Source organism: Gamsiella multidivaricata (assembly GCF_025024155.1).
Source record: "Gamsiella multidivaricata strain RSA 2152 chromosome Unknown BC939scaffold_44, whole genome shotgun sequence".
Taxonomy (NCBI): Eukaryota; Fungi; Mortierellomycota; class Mortierellomycetes; order Mortierellales; family Mortierellaceae; genus Gamsiella; species Gamsiella multidivaricata.
The window spans coordinates 288,146-301,785 of record NW_026251752.1 but is presented as its reverse complement, the minus strand read 5'-3'; the positions used below and the strand labels follow the sequence as shown (position 1 = coordinate 301,785).

General features: G+C 47.9%; 4 protein-coding genes across 4 annotated transcripts; 3 read left to right on the top strand and 1 right to left on the bottom strand.

Annotated features, from left to right (window-relative positions):
* Positions 1-98: 98 nt before the first annotated feature.
* On the top strand, positions 99-1,150 carry BC939DRAFT_455626 (ETC complex I subunit conserved region-domain-containing protein). Its single transcript, XM_051556217.1, has 4 exons — positions 99-289; positions 444-594; positions 699-772; positions 876-1,150. Exons 1-4 carry the CDS (start codon positions 124-126, stop codon positions 983-985), a joined length of 501 nt encoding a protein of 166 aa, XP_051410947.1. The 5' UTR covers positions 99-123; the 3' UTR covers positions 986-1,150.
* BC939DRAFT_455625 (uncharacterized protein) lies at positions 1,151-3,366 on the top strand. The gene is made up of 7 exons (XM_051556216.1): positions 1,151-1,311; positions 1,399-1,467; positions 1,562-1,687; positions 1,770-1,889; positions 1,966-2,190; positions 2,276-2,874; positions 2,971-3,366. Exons 1-7 carry the CDS (start codon positions 1,309-1,311, stop codon positions 3,248-3,250), a joined length of 1,422 nt encoding a protein of 473 aa, XP_051410946.1. The 5' UTR covers positions 1,151-1,308; the 3' UTR covers positions 3,251-3,366.
* Positions 3,367-4,365: 999 nt separating this feature from the next.
* On the top strand, positions 4,366-9,205 carry BC939DRAFT_206375 (uncharacterized protein). The gene is made up of 7 exons (XM_051550659.1): positions 4,366-4,401; positions 4,533-4,603; positions 4,694-5,369; positions 5,468-5,574; positions 5,659-6,918; positions 7,006-7,248; positions 7,365-9,205. The coding sequence occupies exons 2-7, from the start codon at positions 4,586-4,588 to the stop codon at positions 8,955-8,957; spliced, it is 3,897 nt and encodes a 1,298-aa protein (XP_051410945.1). The 5' UTR covers positions 4,366-4,401; positions 4,533-4,585; the 3' UTR covers positions 8,958-9,205.
* Positions 9,206-10,241: 1,036 nt separating this feature from the next.
* Positions 10,242-13,598, bottom strand: BC939DRAFT_206399 (uncharacterized protein). The gene is made up of 12 exons (XM_051550660.1): positions 13,582-13,598; positions 13,124-13,334; positions 12,888-13,034; positions 12,657-12,813; positions 12,451-12,575; positions 12,122-12,366; positions 11,382-12,012; positions 11,210-11,296; positions 11,011-11,112; positions 10,831-10,929; positions 10,427-10,746; positions 10,242-10,344 (listed from the first exon to the last, which is right to left on the bottom strand). The coding sequence occupies exons 2-11, from the start codon at positions 13,127-13,129 to the stop codon at positions 10,432-10,434; spliced, it is 1,914 nt and encodes a 637-aa protein (XP_051410944.1). The 5' UTR covers positions 13,130-13,334; positions 13,582-13,598; the 3' UTR covers positions 10,242-10,344; positions 10,427-10,431.
* Between the last annotated feature and the right edge of the window lie 42 nt (positions 13,599-13,640).

The following is a 13,640-nucleotide window of genomic DNA, read 5'->3' as shown; positions in this document are numbered from 1 at the left end:
ATCCCTAGTGCATTTACGGAATGCATCAAGGGTGCAATTAGAGAGAGAAAAGGAGAGAAAGTGAAATATGTAGGAAAGTGAATTACTTTCTCACCATTACTCCCATTTACCCATTTATTCACCATGTCCGCGTCTACGATTGTCAAGCAGGTCCTGCGAATGCCTCTGATTGCTACCCCCAGGTTTGCCCCCTCTTCTGTCGCAAGACATCTCTACTCGACATCGACCTCCGTTACTGAGTTACAGGAGCCTGGTGCACTCCAGGCAGAGGTCATTAGCGGAGCTCCAGGTGAGTCCTGGAACTGAGAAAGGAAACAGACGCCTGCTGAGCTACATTATTACCGAAGCGATGATATGCGATACACATGAACCCATTCGATTTCCCTGATGCGGTGAGGCAATTCATGACAGGACTCTGAACTGCTCTTGTCCTTGGCTATTAGAGGAAGTCCGGATGCATCCATGCCGCATCTACAAGGCCTGCAAGAGTGCTACACAGTCCGGAGTCGGTAACACTGAAGTTTGGAGACTTGACTTCGACACTGATCTCGAGGGCGGGCGCTTTGAGAACGAGCTGATCGGTTGGGCTTCCAGGTATATCACACTTACGAGCTTCTGCCTTTTGCCACACATTGCCTTTATGAGCGAAAGCACCTTTTGGCTAATATCGCATCATTTGTCATTTCGCTGCCATTCAGCTCGGATTATATGCAAGCTCTTCAAATGAAGTTCAACGCGAAAGAGGACGCAATTGCATTCGCCGAAAGACAAGGTTGGTTACGGCGCGCATTAAGAGATCTTTATATCATTCCACGCAGGATTTCGGGCGAAATTAATTCGTCGGAACTAATATTTGAACGATCTGCTGCTTCTAGGATGGGAGTTTACTCTTCAGGAGCCCAACGAAAAGGTCTTTAAGAAGAAGATCTACGCTGACAACTTTAAATATTCGCCTACCAAATTGCGTTTTGTCAAGACCAAGTAAAGTGGGAAATACGGAGCTCAATCTGCATGAAGCACTGGAGCTGATATTGGACGAGGAAACACGATCTCCGCCATTGCGCTTGACGCCTGCCACGGGCTCGATTGTCGCAGTCAAATCGGTTATAGTCAAAAAGCACGAGTCACCAATAAAGACCAAAAGCCACCTAGGATTCGAACGCGGTGTTCCTGTGCTCTTGACATTGGAGGACATCTTGGTTTGCATGCCATCGCGTTTACTTTCTCACTTTTCTGCCGTTCACCCATTACTGAGTTGCGGCCCTCGTTTCGACCTGCCCTGCTCAACTCAGACACTCTTTTCATACCATGGTACGGTAGAACTCCGCCAGCTATGCCACAGATTGCACCGCCTGTGATGCTTTTGGTTCTAACATTAGCATGTCCATGCCATACTAGATTCGTTTCGCGGTACTGAACGAAGAGGAGCAGTCAAAGTCAAAGGAGGAGGAGTCCGTGGAGATTCAGGTATGCAGAATTAAGAACCATCCGTTATGCGCGGCAACTATGGATTGCATTCTTATCACCTCTAAGTTGCCACCAATACTAAACGCCTTTGTAGGCCGAGAAATGTTTAGGCGTATACGAAGGCGCGATTCGATTGCTGCAGAAAGGGCAGCTAGAAGAATCGAAGGGGATGCTTAAGGACCTAATAGACTCTGATCTTTTCCAGAATATCGATAACGACGTAAGCGGACGAGAACTATCATGGATCGGTCTTGGATACACGCTCTGGATTCCGCCTAACATTAAGATTCTATGTGTGACAGTCAGAGATAGCGGCCCGGGGTACGCCTCTCCGTCGCTTGCAGTACCTGGTCTATACGAATTATGCGTACATTCTTGAGCAGGTCGCAGAAAACGCCTTAGCACTCCAATACTATCTAAAGGTATGACTGCCGCATCCATTCACCCTGGAGGGTACCTCATACAAGCGACTGATCTTGTGTTTATTGAACCGTTTAGGCGATTGCATTTGACTGTTCGGATAACTCGCTATGGATCAAGATTGGGACGATGGCGGCAGACGAAAAAAAGCTCAAGCTAGCACGCTATGCATTGGAAAGCGGACTGCAGCAACAACGCACAGACGGGGTGGACAACACAGCAACCAACAACGTATTCTCAAATGATTGGCCAGATCATGACTTCACGCCTTCTCAATGGACATGCCTGGAGACATTGTGCAATGTAGGTTCTTGCAAAACAAGGCTCTATTTTACAGCGCTGTCATTTGTATCTGACCTTTGGGCACTTATTCTTGTCTGCTGCTTAGGTTCTTTACGAGATTGGCGACTTTATAGCATGCGAGGACTACATCCAAAAGGCGCTGAGGGTATCGCCTTATTTTCAGCGAGGGCTAGAGCTCCAAAATTTGATCCACAGCCAGCTTCAGGATGGACCGGACTTAACTAATTTCGGCCGCATCGCTTTGGATACAGCACCTTCAAATAATATCGAGACCAGTGTAAAGCAGCTGGTTTTAGAGGATCCGTCTTGGATTACTCTCGGCGAGAAGCTGCTGGAGGAGTACAAGGCGATGCTAGCAGACCCAGACCCAGACTTTTGCAACCAGCGCCTAGTGATTCGGACACAAAAGGCAACCAGCGAGGACATTGACATGGGAGAGGTGCCTTTGGTAATCCAGGAACCCGTTGCTACTATGGAAGTAGAGTTAGCTACGGAAGAACCAGTGCCCCCAGAATCCAAGGCCATGGCGGAGCCGTTCACGCAGGAGCCCATAGAAGCAAGCGGGCCAGCAGCTACTGTTGGAGATGACGTTGGGGACCAAGGTGATAAAGATACTGCAGAGACAGAGCAAAACGCGGCTATAAAACGGAAAAGAAAAGAGGTTGAGGAGCGATCTGGATTAAGGTATGGTTCAGGAGAGAGAGGGTTGTCACGGAGCTGCACCTACTACACGCCATCCCAGTCTAATTCTTCAAATCTCCATCTACACGCTGAGTTTAGGACGTCGAAGCGAGTGCGGGACAAACTCGAGCAGTTCGAAGAGACCAAGAGGAAGCGCGAAGAGGAGGAGCAAGAAATGTTGTCCAAGTACAGGATTGTTCTCTCCAAGTTTGGGATGGATATCGAAAATGCATATATATCTGGTGCAAACTCAGGGTCACTACGGGCAGAGCAGATTTTCCCGAGCGGACTGTATGGACTTTTGGTCACCTTCAACAAGCATCTGGAGCGTCCCAACGCACTCGTTCAAGCCTCAACAATCGAACATGTCCAACAGTAACGTATCTTTCAGAGCGTCCTTCATCATCTGGGGACCGACTTGTATACAGTGGCTGGCCCATCCTAAACTACTATACCACCGATTTCTCTGTAGGCAAAAGACAAACCACTTTGCGATTTTTAATGTGGCGAAAGACGAGCCGCCAATATCATCTTTCTATGAGGACCCTGTTACGCTTCTCGACTTTATTCACAGAGCAAACGAGCAAAACTCAGGTATCGTGGAATATCTTTGCGAATATGCCCTGGTTGTTCTCTCTGGACTACCGAATTCAGAATCTTTATCGAATTGGCAAAAGCGATGGCCTGCCGGGTTGCAGTCTGTGATAAGCAGCGTCGTCTGCCTGATCGAGGACCAGCTACTTGAATACCTCAACCAGGAGACGCGGTCGGATGAATCGAGCCACGATACCGAGCAGCGGATAACACTAGAGGTAAAGCTGCGCTGAGACAGGGCTACTCGGAGTGCGAGGGCGTGCCAGGAGACATAAGCAACTTTTTCCAGCGTTTTGACATCACTTTAACTATCTACAACTAGCTTCAATTGTCGATTTGCGAGATGTATCTCGACGAGATGGTACACGCTATCCTCCACCCATTCACAGTCATCTCAAGGAAAGGCAGGGGCGCCAGAAAGATCGATGCTGAGCACGTCGCCAGGGTCGACAAGAACTTTCAGCGATGGATGTATCTCGTTGGCGTGGGGTTAGAGGCGCCATTGACAAGTTCAAAATGGAAAATTGACTCGCCAAGGACCACAACATGGGTCAGAGCCGCAATGTTAAGGTAACAAGGCCGACTTGAGCTGACCTGCTTTGTTTCTTGTATTTACTACAGCTGGCACATTGAGTCTTAACCTATGTATTATCAATAGATTTAACTGGATGTTAGGAAGACATGCTCAGTGTCTTGGTAATGCCTCGGAAGCTATCGCTCGATTTGAACTCTGTTTCCAACAGCTCAAAGATGACTCCTCTTTGGATGTCCATCTGCCAAATTGGTATGCATTGCGTGCAACCTCAGCGGATGTCGTCTGTCTGAGCTACGGTATTAACAGTATTCCTTTGTATGACCCTCGCAACATAGCAAATACGATACCAAGGTGGACGCGGAGAAGATACAGGAGCGACTTGGACGTTTGAAGACTCACCAGTATGTTTTAGATTCCGCTCGACTATTTGACGAGAAGGACTATAACGCCGTAATGACAAGGCTAGAGCCCATCTTCTTAAAGAAGGGAGAAGGCAATTCGATGCCAGGAGGGGCTAACCAGAAAAATTTAGAATCAGATATCACCGATTCGATTGGAGGATCGTTATCGGAGAGATTGGAGCTCATGGGGCTACTTTATAAGGTAACCCAACATTCTTGGCATCTATCGCATTAAGTTCATGCATGAGCGTGTGTATTTCAACTAATGCGACGTCCTTTATGTTTGTTATAGTCTTGCGAGGCTCTGAGAGATAAGGAGAAGCAGTTTCATTGCATCTCAGAGATGTTTGTCCTCGTAGTTGAGACGCTCGTGAACACGATAACGGACAAGAGTGAGGCTACGGAGGTGTGGTTCCTCTTTGGACAAGTATCCCAAATCCTGTTTTTGTTGCGGGAGACGCTGCAGGCGGCGCCTCTTTCCGACCTTCTTCATTCGCTCGACGATCGACTGCTTCAGAAGCTTGTGTGCGGTGTTCTGGCGATTACAAGACTTGGGTTTGTCAACATTCTTCATCAGGACCGGCTTGTGGATGATGATATCAAACTTTCATACTCGGATCTCCTGAAGAATCGACCACATCTGGAGCAGTTCAACTTGGTCTTGGTCCGCGTATGGCTCGTCCTGCTACTGCTGCTTCCTGGGTGGATCCAGGAAGGATTGACTTCAGGGTCTGACAATACAGATCGCACGATGTCGGAACTCTTGCCGTTAAATATGGCGCCCTTGGACCTGAAGGCCATGGACTTGGACTTTGAAACAACGCAGCGCGTGCTCTCCCAACCTTTGACCACGAACTCTTCAACAGCTCTTGGCCTCTATACCTGTCCGTCGCAGGAACTGTACATGGAGCTCATTGCACAGGTCCACGACGACTTTGGTGTACGAGAGATCTGCGGAATCGACGATAGTAAGACAGGGGCGCCGGTGTATTTCAGCCATGAAATGTGCCTTGATTTTCCAAGAACACTCATGGCAATATATTGTTTGATCCGTATCGCTCTATAGATCAGCTCATCAAACTAGCGCTCAAAGTCTCATCTCCAATGCAAGGGGCGTTCTACCGGAAAGAGGAAAACCAGTGTTACTACTGCTTTTATGGCATATCACTCAGCGTACGTTGCGTTCAACTGCCTTCATTATACGAAATTTTGCTCCACAAGTCATTGATTTTCCTTTCTTAAACAATCTTTTCTTAGGTAGATGGCCAATATCCTATCGAGCATTCCTCAGAGCCCGTGGATTTTGACAAGAAAGCAGCAACAGAGTTTTTCCCCTTGCTCGAGCGATCGTTATCTGATAGAGTATTGCGAGGACAAGTTAGGGGTGACCTCAAGGATGCAGTGGATCGTGTTGAAGAGGCATTAGGATCTCCACCATATGAGAGCAACTCTATTCTAGAGTTGAATCGCCAACTTATCGACGCCTATCTTGCGTCGGAAATCAACTTTGCAGAAGCCATTCAAGTCAACTCAAAGAATCATCTGCCCACTATGTTGCAGCCGCCTTCAAGCAAACTCCCTTCAGTTTACAGGAGAATTTACGCTATCCAAGGCAAAATATTTCTCGCCCAGTTCCGGAACAAGGCGAAAAACAACCAATTCAAGCCTCTCGAGGATCTGCAGCACGCGATCGACCAGTTCGGGACTGACATCCACGTGAACCCCGACAGCTGGGACTCGTGGTACTCCCTTGCGACCTGCTATGCGTTTCTGGCGGACGAAAATCTGGTCTTCAGTGCCTCGGATATCAAGAACAACTTTTCAAAGATTACAGACCTGCAAAAGAGGGCGTTCCATTGTTTCTCACAGGCGGTCAAGTTGACCCCGAAGAGGTGTAGTCGGAGCAGCAATAATGACATATCTGCCGGAGAGCATGAGAACCAGCGCACGAATAACACCAGTCTGTCATGGGATGAGCCTAGCCAAGAACGCGACATTGACGAGCGAGTTGATTTGGAGGACTGTGAGCCGCGAGGGAGTACAGATCTAGGCGAGCAACAGCACCACACAGGGATGAGCAAAAATTCGGACCACGAATGGTATCAGCAGCAAGCGGCGTTTTGGTTTGATTTTGGCTATCTCATTCATGGCATCATGTCGAAGCCGATGCGGATGGAGGCTATGCGTCGTACAGAAGGACTGGAGGCCATGTCGGACACAGGCGATCTAGTAACGATCTCTATCCCAGAACCGACTGAGGAGCAGGTGTACAAGTTTGCGGCATTTTGCTTCAAGCGCTCGCTCATGCTAAACGACCAGAACTGGCGGACGCCGCTTATGCTCGGAAAGTGCATTGAGAAGCTAGCTGGGAAGCCAAGCCAGGTGCTGACTCTATACAAGATTGCAGCGGATAAAGTTCCCCATCGGTCTGGTCAGCCAGGCAACGAAAAGATCTTTGAGGCAGCGTACAAGGTTATATCAACATTATCAAAATACTTATCAGAAGACAGGATTAAGGTACTGTGGTAGAGGTCCTAGAGCTTTCCTTTTACGCTGGATGCACATGGCTTCCGACTAACGCTTTCTTTGCTTATGTTACACTAGCCCTCCATTGTCGAGTCGCTAATGACCAAAACACTGGCGAAATCCAAGTTGAGTGCTGCCGAAGGAGAGTCATTCATATTTGATCCACCAGAAGAATACCTTCAAGTGATCCAATCCGACCCACCTACAGAAGAGGACTTTCAGAAAAAGCACAAGCTGCATGCATTTCGATTACTTTGTGAGGGTCTCGCAAGAATCCGGCATACCGACAAGCGACACTGGCACCACCGTCCTGTCTTCAGAGTATGTAATCAGTTTGTGGAGCTCATGGACTGCTCGCTTTAAAAAAAAAAAAAAAAAAAAAAAAAAAAAAAAAGGAAATAAGCTAATGCTGCTTCACTCTGGCTTTCTTGTTTTAGCAAGCATGGATTCTGTATCATATATACCACGATGTTGAGCGCGCCAAGGCCGAGATGCTGAGTCTTTTCCAGATCAAAAGCAATCTCAAGACTCTGGTGAGCTCTGTCTGGAAGCCGGAGTTTGAGCGCAGCGGGAAACATTTTATCTATGTTGGGGAATATACAAAGTTCCTCATCGTGCTCGCTAAGGAGACGAGCGACGTGGAGACTCTGAACAGCCTTGCAAGGAAGATACGGCGTGCACACGGTTTATTACTGGATCTGAAGGAGATATGGGAGCTTCTTTATGACTCGTACATGTCAGTTCTTGCTGATCTCGTTGGACCAGATCCAGTGCTCGCTGTCGCCGAAGTGATTCCGAGAACCGAGTTTCGAGAGAAGGCTGCCATCTACGAAGCCAAGATGTTTGAACAGGCGGCCACGCTTCCCGGATTGGCGGTCTTGCAGCGGCTATGCGAGTTGAAAAAGCTGAACGACAGGATGGCACCAGAGGGCCAGATGGCTCATCTGCTGGCTGTATGCTACAGCAAGTTATTTATCGAAGTTGGAGGCGCTGATTTGTACCCAAAGGAGCTGGTTCGTCAACTTTCTAGCAACTCAGAGCCCCATGTAACGTCGAGGTATGGGCAGGCAGAATCAGGAGAGAAGCTGATGGAAGAGGGTGATCCTGCTGTAGAAGCCCAAGATGAGTCCGCAACATCTGCCAAGAGCGCACTGACCACGGATGAGGAGAACGATCAAGATAGCATGCGACTCAAGATAGAACGGCTGACAACGGAAGGTCAAGCAGACACAGATACTGCCTCTCCCACCCATCCCGTCCAAGCAGTGGACATCCCTCTACCTTCGATCCTCATTGATGGCCAGGAGGCCTTGGAAACCGATCAAGGCAGTAGTGAAAGCCGTCGCGAGGCTTCGGACTATTCCATCGGCAACATTACGATGGATATTCCCTCTAGTTTAGATGCGCCCTCATCACCAGCACTCTCTGCCCATGCTAAGGAAGGCGATGGTGCTTCTACTATAGACGTTGAGCCCGATATAGAGGATTGGAGAACTCGAAAAAAGATCAGCGCAGCCGAGCTGGCCTCCAGGGCCACTGTCATGTGCAAAGCACCCCCTCCTTCGCTCAAGGCGCCTCAGACACTTCAGAGCAAACTTGCGGGGCCCGATAGCCTGCCCTCTCAAGACGAGGCGTCAGCAACTGGCGTTCCCAGTGAGGAATCGAGAGCTGACACTGTCATGGCATCAGCAGATAAAGCCGTCGACGAGGGCTCGAATCATGATCATGATCAGGATCAGGATCAGGATCAGGATCCTTCTGCAGATGTAAAGACAACAGAGAGCACCCTGACAACAGAGCCAGCTTCTGAAAAGATAGCTCGGCCTCTGCAACCAGCTGATCCGAGCGCACAATCATCCAAAAATAAGGACGACTCCGGTCAGGAAGATACAGATGTAGGGAAAATGCCGTATTCACAGAGGATAGAGGGTGATGAGAGTCCTGATGGGGGCAGAACATCGAGAACGCCGTCAAAACGGGTCAGTAGTCGCCGCAACTCAAAAAATGAGGAGGATGCAACGATGTCCTAAAGCAGGTACAGTGCATGCCTCAGGTTGTACTTTTAGCAAAATAAATCTAATTCTCTTGTCATGATTGCGAGAGGAACCAAGGATGCGATTGAGTGCTGCATTGGGCCAGGGCACCGGTTTTCTTTGGAGTCTGAGATCTGAGTGGTCCAATGCTACCTTCTTAAATCCGTTTCAAAGGATGAGACTTCCCACGCCACCAATTTTCCTCGCCTCATTTTACCCCGGAGATGTTGAGCAAGCTAGCAAGTTGCAGCTCGAAAGGTTGATTCAAGGACAGTCGAGCGAGGGCTCAACCAGGTTGGTCCAGCTCCTCCAGTTGAGCACACCAAATGGTGGGCACATTTGTCTTTTTACACAACGGTGCCGGTGTATTATTCAGTGTTTGTTAATCAACGAATTGAACCTTCTCTCGAAAGCTAGGTCAGCCAGTCGAAATCTGCGATCTGCTCATCCAACAGTACCAATAGTACCAGGCGATCTATAATGATCGAGTTTCCGAAGTGAAAATATAGTGAATATGGCGTTTATTTTGCACGATGGTGCCGACTTATTATGGTACCCGGGGTCTAGAACATCCTAGCAAACACCGTAATATTGAAGCATCGCAGACTCTCTTTACTTCTGAAGCATCCTTCGCACATTGTCCAACTCGCCGGCCAGCCGGCTCCTGAACTCTTGACTCTTGTGGTCTTCGCTGTCCATCGTTTCCAGGTATCGTGTTATGGTCGACAGCGCAGTTATGCACGCGTATGGCGAGGGAGGTATTCCTGAAATCCTCTGCAGATCAGATAATGTGCAGCTGGTATAGCTCTGAGATAAGAGGAGCTCTTTGTACACGTCGAGCTTCGCCCAGAACGATTTCGATTCTCGACTCATTATCCTGCCACCGCTCTCACTTTCTTGTCGAAGTAATTCCTGCACCGTATCGAGAAGTGGATGTGGAATGCAGGCTTCTGCCACCTGGTGGTACCGAGGATCCTTGTATAATGTGATCTAGTACCGTTGATAGAAGCAACATCACATTAAGTACACACTTTCATTGAAATTGTTGAATCGGCAAAGAATGGTTGCTTTGAGTATGCAACATACCAGACTCATCAAACCTGCATGCATAATACTCCACTCAGTATCGCTCAGCAGGATGCTGTAGAGGGTCTGAAAATGTCCTTTAGCTTTCTCCTATTAAATCAACATGAATACGCTCACTCAATTAAACAGTTCTCACGATTTTTCCGTTCCAGACGACGTTCAAACTTTTACATACCATATGGCTACCATTCTGAATGTCTACGCAAGCACATGATTCCAAGAACCTGGCAATCGATACTCTCGACAAAGGTCGCGACTCAACGGGTAAATTTTCCCACGAGATAATAGTACTGAGGACCTAAAAAGATATGGAACAATTATAGTTAGTTTATTCCGTTATTCTTTCGCATATAAACAAACTCGTTTACCACCGAACTCACTTGGATCATCTCAGCACTCTGGAGTGGTTGCATGGACTGAAGGAACGCGATGATGTCTTCAATCGTCCGAGATATCTAGAGCATAAAAAAGTAGCTTTCAGAACGTTTGGTCCGCGATGTCGAAAAAAGACCACGCATTTGGTGGATACGCGTACCTTGAACAGGGCCTTTCTATCACCATGTACGAGTACCAGAAGTTCATGGACACCTCCAATGATCTCTGCACCCCAACCAACGAGATCGAGCCTTGTCTCATCCGACAGAGTCCGATGCTGTTCCTTCTTGCTGAATATCGAGGCCAAGCATGCGACGTATTGATGCTAATGGCATAAGAAATGCGGAGTTTAGCCACTATTGATTTAAATAATATAGCATGCAATAGTGTACTGATGTAGTCGTCGTACCATTGTATAGAACGCGTCGAGCACTAAACGCTCGTTGCTCAAAAAATCACAGGCGTTCCTCCATCCATCTGTGCACTTGCTGACTAGTAGATCCATATTCTATAAAGTGTACACGAGGGATCGCGATAAGGATGAAATGCATATTACCAGCAGCGCAAGGACGACAACCTCTCAACATACCGTTTGGCCAAGACTTGAGTATGGGAAACAGGACAGAACTGTATGTACGCTTTGGTGCGGCTTTTGATCAAGTAAGGCCATTAAGGCTTGCGTTACACTCAGCTACGATATTGAGAAGAGCAACAGTTAGAAACCTATATTTAAAAAAAAATAAAGATTTAATAAGACAAAGTGCCACGACTAAAGAATCGCTCCGTACCTGAGCTTGGTCATTGAGAAGCGGGATCAGGGAACCGATGAGGTCTCCAATCTTCTGACAGGTTCTCCCTACTGGCAAGGACGCAAGCTATGGAGTGTAAAAAAAAGGTTATTAAAGAGCGAAAATAATATTGACAGCCCTATCTTCAGATTGAAGAAAAATGACCACATACCAGATCCAAAAGCACTAGGATTTGATTGAGGGTAAATGCCTGACCGAGTTTCTGGGCGATACAGATCCACCAATCTGAGGCGACCAAAGACCACAATTCCGACCGGCCTAAGAGGAGTCCGACCATATCAACTTGCAATCGCGCAAACTGCTTTGGTTGAATGAGGAACGCGAAGGTGCACAGCTCAGAAAGGATTCGAAAGTAAAGATCGCTATTTTCCTGTACAGCACCATCTGTGCCTCCCGGTACAAAGTCGCTCAAGTGGACAGTGTTCACGCAGTCCACGATTCGGTTAAGCAGAGAGGCGCTGGTAATGCCTTCATGCGGAGGATACAGCTGCAGCTGAAGCGAAGCGGTCATCTCGTCGAACATCGATATCGTCTTGAGCAAAAACTTTAACCGACCCACATCCCATTCATAATCAGACAGTGGTTCAGCACAGTCGAAAGCAGCGCGAGGTCCTGTTGCCATTGCAAACTCGTGGATAAGTGCCCGTTTTTCATCATCCGTGACCTTCTTGGATTCAATCATCGCAGAAACGACAATTTCTTCGACATGGCCGACGAATTTCACTATCTCTGACTGAATCTCGGGATGGTTCCTCCTTATCGACTCGCTCGAAATGAAGCGGCTACGATTCAAGAGCAATAGGGGAGCATTTTAGCCACCGATTCAGCTTTGATCCTGAGAAGTAGAATTCATAAAGAAGATCAATGTCGATTGAGGCAGTAGGGTCTTACCTCCTCGTGAAAAAGAGAAAAAACCTGATTAGCTCCCGACAAGTCGCAGCATCTTCTCTTGAACCATATATGCCCTTGAATAGAGGGTCGACGAGCGCACGGAGATGAGCGATATAAAACTTGGCCAAGGTCGAGCGCCTTGCGAAGTAAGTCTCCGCCACTTGAGAACTTTGTTCATAAGTCCTGAGGATATCTCCAAATGCGCCGAGGATACCATCGAGCAATAATCGAATGATGCTCTGCGTCTATAAGGCAATTGAAAGGGCAGTACTTAGTCGATTGGAGCTCATCTCCCGAAATAAAGCTGTCCTATCTTTGAGACAGCTTACATCTAAGCGCCGGGCCCTGTTCTCCTCACAGTTGGGTACGAGCATGACAATAAATCTAAATGCCATGTTCAAATAGGCATAATCTGACCCTGCTTTCTCCGCGTAACTAGGAAGTATATTACAGACTGCGATCAAAGGTGAGGCTCAGCATATCATAGATCAGCCGCCTGCGCTAGAGACGTGAAGAATTTGCTCCGCTCACTTACGCCCAATAGTCACGTCGCCCGCATGTGCTTTGAGGTTCGGATTCTGTTGAACTTGTTCCCCGATGAACTCCTGAAAGTTCTTCGTGAGATCTAGCACTTTTTTGTTCCATGCAACGTATCCCTGTGATCGCTCTCGTTTAGGACTTCTATCTACATGCTGGTCAAAGGGTATATGTTAATATATGTGGCATAAATTCGATTGCTCGCTCCTTTTATGTATAAAGAACCTACTAGAAGTACGCGCGTCCCTGAGCCGAGGATTACGGAGGCGAGAACCATGCAAGCCTTGTGTTCGAGAAAAGAGGCCAAGGCAGGGTCGGGCAGTTTACGGATGGCTTTCAGACATGAGTTTGTCAGCTTGCAGAGATTGACAAGCAACTAGAAGGGAATCAAAAAAGAGGTGAGAATGAGTGCCATCTCGTCTACTCTTACAACTCAAAACACAGTCAAGATATCGTCGTTCATACCGGCATCCACTCCTCTGTCTCCTCTCGAGTCAGATTGAGTTGAACAAAGACCTAGGAAGGTCAAGGTTAGATCCTGGAGTGCCACAACCAATTAGACATATGTCGAAAGCGATTGCGTACATTTGATAGCCCTAGGATAACGGCGGTGGGCGCCTCCGCATGGTTGGAGGAGTCCAAGAGGTCGGATAGCCAGTCAGTGATAAATATCTTTCTAGAAAGTGTCGAAGGATAGAAATCTACGATAGCAATAATGCGTCAGGTCAATATCTGGAAGAGGCCATGATTGACAGGAATTCAGAATGCTGCTTACTTAGGAAGCATTCCCGAAAGGCGATGGTAAGGTCTTCGATAGTGAGTGCCTGTTGCCCTTTTTTCCTAAACGCCGCCAAACTGTCTGTTGCGGTTGGGCGCAAGGAATGAGATTCTGCGGCGATGAGGGTCAAAAGCTCAGACAGTACCGGCGATATGACAGTGCGCGGTGCTGCTCCGCTGCTGCCGTTCCATTGCTCCGTTGTCA